Source organism: Pogona vitticeps, chromosome 2, assembly GCF_051106095.1.
Source record: "Pogona vitticeps strain Pit_001003342236 chromosome 2, PviZW2.1, whole genome shotgun sequence".
NCBI lineage: Eukaryota > Metazoa > Chordata > Lepidosauria > Squamata > Agamidae > Pogona > Pogona vitticeps.
The window spans coordinates 87099202-87105201 of record NC_135784.1 but is presented as its reverse complement, the minus strand read 5'-3'; the positions used below and the strand labels follow the sequence as shown (position 1 = coordinate 87105201).

The 6000-nt window shown below is 42.0% G+C and overlaps 1 protein-coding gene across 1 annotated transcript in view; it reads left to right on the top strand.

Moving 5' to 3' along the window:
• The first annotated feature begins 4003 nt into the window (after positions 1-4003).
• Positions 4004-6000, top strand: part of FAF2 (Fas associated factor family member 2) — a 40333-nt gene continuing 38336 nt past the window's right edge. The window contains exon 1 of the mRNA XM_020791074.3: positions 4004-4154. Within this exon, the coding sequence (XP_020646733.3) occupies positions 4092-4154 (63 nt within the window). The 5' untranslated portion in view covers positions 4004-4091. The remainder of the gene's footprint in view (positions 4155-6000) is intronic.

Below are 6000 nucleotides of genomic sequence, written 5' to 3'. Positions count from 1 at the left end.
CAGCCAACATAACTAATGTAGAGGGTCCATGAGACATCTGGAGGGTGACATACTCCCCAGGCTTAACCTCCTGCCTCCTAGTTGTTAGGATTAAGAACATCTTAAGGATCTCATATCATTCATAAGGCACTTACACTTAAGAATATTAAGCTTATGTGCATATTCAGGGTCACTGAGCCCAGATTAGTAGTGCCTATTAAGAGATCCTACAGGTACTCACAAATAAATCCCATTGACTTCAATGGGATTTACTCCCAGGTAAGTAGGTACAACATTGCAGCCTTAAAACATGTCAATAGATGTATACATCAGTACATTGTTTTCTTTTTAAAGGCCACGCAAGACTATAATTAATATACTCTTAAATTATATGTGTTATCAATCACATGGATTTAAGTGATGTGTCAATTACTCTTATGTTGCTCAAACATCTCTTTGGTCTCTGGCAATTTCTTTAGTCAGTTTCTAGACTTTCTGTGACCCTTTCTGGCTGGAGTACTACGTAGAGCACAAGCTAGAGATCTTGCTGGCTTCTTGAAATGTGCTAGTGGAAGGGAATAACAATAGTTTCTCTCTTGAACATTGCTCTACCAGTTGTCTCATCTGTGTTGCTTATGTCATCTGCTTGCTGTAGAATTTTAAAAACAAAACAAACTTTTGAATCAATTCTAAGAAAAGGCTGAGCAAGAGGGTTGATGATGGAATGGGACAAATGACTCAGCATCTGCCTCCCCTTCCATTAATCTTCTGCTTTCAGTATGCATTCAATAGCCAGAAATCCTGGTGTGCACCATATCTCACTCTTTGGCGCAGAACAATCTGAGGTTAAGACCCAGATAGCAGTGCAGAAAAACAGTGTCAGGCTCCTCCATGAGGCAGCAAACTATCACATTTCTGTGAATGCCAGTGCATAAAGCTGAAAGAGACATCCTGAGAGTGCACAACTTCAACAACTCATGCCATAGCCTTGTTTCAGGTGAAAGAATAAATGTGGCCCCACTATTCTATCTGAAGCCTGCTCCCTTCCTGTACCTCAGAAGTGGGAAAGCCTTTGGACCTGTAAGAGTCAACTCCAACAGTCAGTAATCCATTGACTGTTAACGGGTGGTGCTAGACTCCTAATCTATGCTTGAAGTATCAGCCTATCTCGATTATGAAGTTAACACTGAAAACTCTGCTCCAAGTGTTTTTCAACTCAAGTGTGGCAAGTTCCAGCTCAGGAGAAGGCCTTCATGATGGAGGCAACCATGTGTAGAATGTTGCCTCTAGAAAGAGTCACCTGGTCAGTGTACCTATCTGTTCTATCCTTCTAGGGTCTCTTATGTTTTTCCTTGACTGGAAAATACACATTTGTAGAATACTGATTGATTGATTGATTTGATTTCTATACTGCCCCATTAGTGCAACAAAATATTCTGGATGGTTTAAGTCATAAGTAAAAAACTGTTCAAGTACAAATACACAAACATAAGTAGAAAGTGAAAAATATCATGGGGTGTGTGAGTTCTTTTTAGCTCTGGGTGAAGCAGTCCTAGAAATGGAAACTAATAATTATTTGTAAATCTGGGCAAGGCACTGCAAAAATCTCTAATGCTAATGAGAATTTGCCAATTTCAGGCTCTGAGGCTTTGATCACTCTCAGATTAGTTTGTGTATTTTGTTTTATAAGAGTTCAAACAGTTGCCTGCAAATCCACAGAGCTGAGCAATGGTTCTTAGAACACAAGATTGGATGCCAGAAAAGGGAAATGTAATGGGAAATTCAAGATAAATGAAATAAAATAGTTTTTCACACAGCCTGAAGTAAAAATATGGAATTTGCAGAAACAAGATTGCCATCAACTTAAATAGTCTTAAAGGAGAATTAGATACATTCATGAAGGATGGGGTTGTTGATGGCTATTAGTCATAAATTCATAACTAATTAATACCCCCTCCTATGGTGTGTGGGGGAGTACTTTGACATAGCGAATAAATATGCTATATGCATTGGATTGCCTAAAAATATTAAAATAAAGACTCATGGCTACAACATCTCACTCAGGCACTGCATCATCTTCGGCTTTCTGTACAATGTAGTCTAGAGAACTCAAAAACATGCACACATCCCTTTGTGATATTTGGATTGGTTCTAATAAAAATACTACCCATTTGTAGGTTTTAGATTTTAATCTGTTGTGCCTCTGTTTTATGAAAAAAAGAATTAACAGAGAAATGGGTTTTTTTATGGTTGCTTAACTATTTTTCTAAGCATTCAAATATATTTGCTGCTTCAACTGTGTGTAAAATTATGGGCTGCAGGACAAATAATTTCCCAGAGCTTGGTTAGTCAGTCTTGGATTATAACTCCTTGCCCTAGTAGCAAAATCTGCTCATGTAAACAGAAGCCCAATGTATACCAACCACATCATGGTTCTTAAAAGGCACTGCTGGATACAGCCATGATGAAATAGCAATCAGTAGTTACTGACCTCTTGTGGTGGCCTACTTTGCAATACTGTACAAGGATCCTGCCATCTTATCAGCAGTATCAGAAAAGATTTTCTAACATGGCTTTAGAAAAATCATGGAGCCTCATTTGGTGCCATTCTGTAAGAGTTTCTCTGGGTATTTATTAACTGCAAGAGACGCAAAAGAAAGCAAAATAAAACATATTAATGTAGTTATCAATACATTCGCCAGGCCCAAGGAGAATGACACATTTGATTCCATTCCACCATGTACAGTACTGTTAACTCATTTGGCTATCTTCTCATTTAACTGAGGTTTGAGGCTTTGCAGCTGGCTGAAAAAACACCACAAGATGTGTTATAAATGACCTCCACAAATATAAACTTTGTTGTTTAGTCGTGTCTGACTCTTTGTGACCCCATGGACCAGAGCACGCCAGGCCCTCCTGTCTTCCACTGCCTCCCAGAGTTTGGTTAAATTCATTTTGGTAGCTTCGATGACACTGTCCAGCCATCTCATCCTCTGTCATCCCCCTCTCCTCTTGCCTTCACACTTTCCCAACATCTGGGTCTTTTCCAGGGAGTCTTCTCTTCTGGTGAGATGGCCAGAGTACTGGAGCCTCAGCCATTAACATCTTTTATGTCTCATATCAGAATCGAATGCTAAGAAATAGCAGTCTGTCAGCAACTTTGTGTGAAGACTGCATTTTCTTAGCAAGGGCTGCTTGTAGGAGTTCCAAGGGACTTACCCTCAGGTAAGTCAATATAGGACTGCAGCCCTAATTAATAACCTCCTAAATTATCCCTCAGGCAGAGGTCTGCTCCCATCCGGCCCAGGCAACGTGACCGACTGCCAGACACAAGCAAGAGTTACACGTCAAAAACACAGGTGGTTATACTAAAAGCGGATCTGATTGTACTGCACATGTAAATAGAGGCCCGCCTTCTCATTTCTTCACTGACACACAAGTATACCTGTGTTCCTACTTCTCTTAATATTACAAAATATTACAAAATCCCAAACAAAACCAGAAGCCAGCTTCCAAAGCATGACCTGTTTGTAGCCTTCTGCAGACGACCGGGAAGATCTAAGAGATTTTTGGGAAAGGAAGTCGTAACATTCCTCTTAACACGGCAACTCATGGGCCGTATTCAAGGCTGACGAAGGCTACTGCTTCTCAGATCCTCCGACCTGTGATATGGCAATAATTAAGGGCATTGATAGGACAAGTTAAAATGATTTTTAGAACTTGAAAACCCCTCAACCACCTCTCTAATCCAAAATAAGACCCTTTTCTCTAGCGGAAGAACGAATGATACTATATTTTGTTTGTTCCTTTTCTGTTTAACTCCTGAATGATTACTCAATCATAGCTATGCCTAAATCATGGATTTGCCCCCCCCAGTTTCATTGTTGGTTATTGCTTCCGTCCAATAAGCGAGCGGGCGGGCGGAAAGTATCAAAGGGAACCCGAAAACTCTCCTCGAACACAACGGAAGTATTATACGTTTATTATTTTATTGACCTCTATGAATCCAACTGGCCGCTGACATCACGTGCAGGGAGAGCGTAGACGGAAGTGTCGAATTGTCGCGTCACGTCCTTGCGGTGACGCAGCCGCGGGTCAGAGGCGGCTGGAAGATGGCGGCTCCGGAGGAGCGGGATTTGTCGGCAGAGCAGACGGAGAAGCTGCTTCAGTTCCAGGTGCTGGTCTCAGGCGTGAGGAGCGGGTGGGTGGGTAGAGCGTAGCGAGAGGGAACCATCCGTCCGGGTCCAACGGAAACTCGGCCCCTCCGGGGCTTCGTAGGGTTCACGTTGGCTGAGAGGCGCGGGAGCACTTTGGCCTGAGGCTTCTATGGGACGTGGGATGGCGGCGGGGCTATTGGGGAGGGGGAGGGGGAAACGCTGGTGCTTCATGGAAGGTTTGTCGTCGCGTGGCCACACCTAGGCCGCCGTTGAGCTCGCAGCTGCGACCCTGAGGAGGCGTTGGTCGGAGGAGCGCATGTTTCTTCTCCGCGAGAGCCTCCCTTGTAGGCTATGCAGCTGTGGGTAGATTCCTTTCCAAAGACGGTTCAAGAACAGCAGCGACGAATAGTCTGTGGTACTAGTCAACCGGGGGGGGGGGGGGGAAGGGGAGACCTCACTGGAAAAGTAACCATTTTTGTTGTATTTTGCCATCGAAGTTTCTTTCTTGGCAATAGCTGTTACACCTTAAAGTCTGTAAAAACATAAACAGGAAGTTAGTCACTCCAACGCGTGGGGGAATAACATCCCAGTGCATTTCAAAGTGTTTAATAAGAGGGTGCTTTAAAAAGTGGATTGCCCGTGGGGTGCCTGTGTGTCCCAGCCTTATACATCTTGCTTAGATCATCATGGTTTTTCTCCTAAACCTACAAATGCCTGGGTTTTGTGCTTTCACAATATCTATAATGTATTGAAGAGCTTATATAAATCACTGTCATTTTTATAAAATGAAGTTAATTTATCATATAGAAATTTCTCTTTCTCTAATTCTGCAGCAGCTTTGTGCTTGTCAGCACCTTTTGGCAATCACTGCAGAATGACTGGCTGCTATGAACGCTCTTGCTTATATTAGATTTTCTTGAAAGTAGAAAGCAACCTATTTATGACCCTTTCTAGCCAAATCAAGTTTATAACTCAGGCTTTCACTATTGCTTATTCTTTATAGTATGTCTTTAAAGGTTTGGTTGTTATTTTAATCCTTGAGAAGTAAAGGCTATGGCTCCATCCTATCCCTTCCCTTACCTCCTGAACTTAACATCATACTTTTCAAACATGATTGTAGTGGCAAATTGCCAGTTCTGGCATATGTCTGTAGTATAATGGCACCTTTAGTTCTCTTTTTGCTGACTGCTTTGGGAGGACAAACGAGTAGCACCAAGATATTACAATAAGAAATTCGATAGTAGATCATTTTGATATGAACAAATCAGTGTAAGTGGACTTGGGTAAATAAAATGGCAATAAACTGTGAGAGAAGACAACAGTTTCTAAATTTAAAATCAACATTGTTTATTTGTTTATCTCAGCAATCGAAGGGGTGGGTTTGAGGTGCTAAGTAATAATTACAACACTTTAAAAAAACTATTGAATGTCTGTTGCTTTCTTCTAGTTTTCATCTCAAAACTGGAACAAGAGAGGCTACATCTGGCTTTTGCCGTCTCTCGTACTTGCTATGGGCAGAGTCTTGTTGGTGTGATTTCACATGGGGTAACCCAGACTAAGTTTCAAAATACTCTTCCTTTTAGGTTCTGGTGCTCTCTCTTGGGCTCCCTTATGCCCTGGAGAAGCCTTTGGGAGCCTCAAGACTGGGAAAGGGGAGCTTTTTAATAATAATAAAAATTGTTACTGGATAACTGTGGACGGTCCCAATCCCTGATTTTTAGCTGTAAAGACTGCCCCTACCACCAAATCCTGAGGCTCCCAAAGGCTTCTGCAAGGTGAAACAGAGCCTTAGGAAGTGTCAGAACCTAAAACAGGAAGATGTGCTGTCAAGTGAATTCCAACTTATGGCAACTATTTCTGGGTT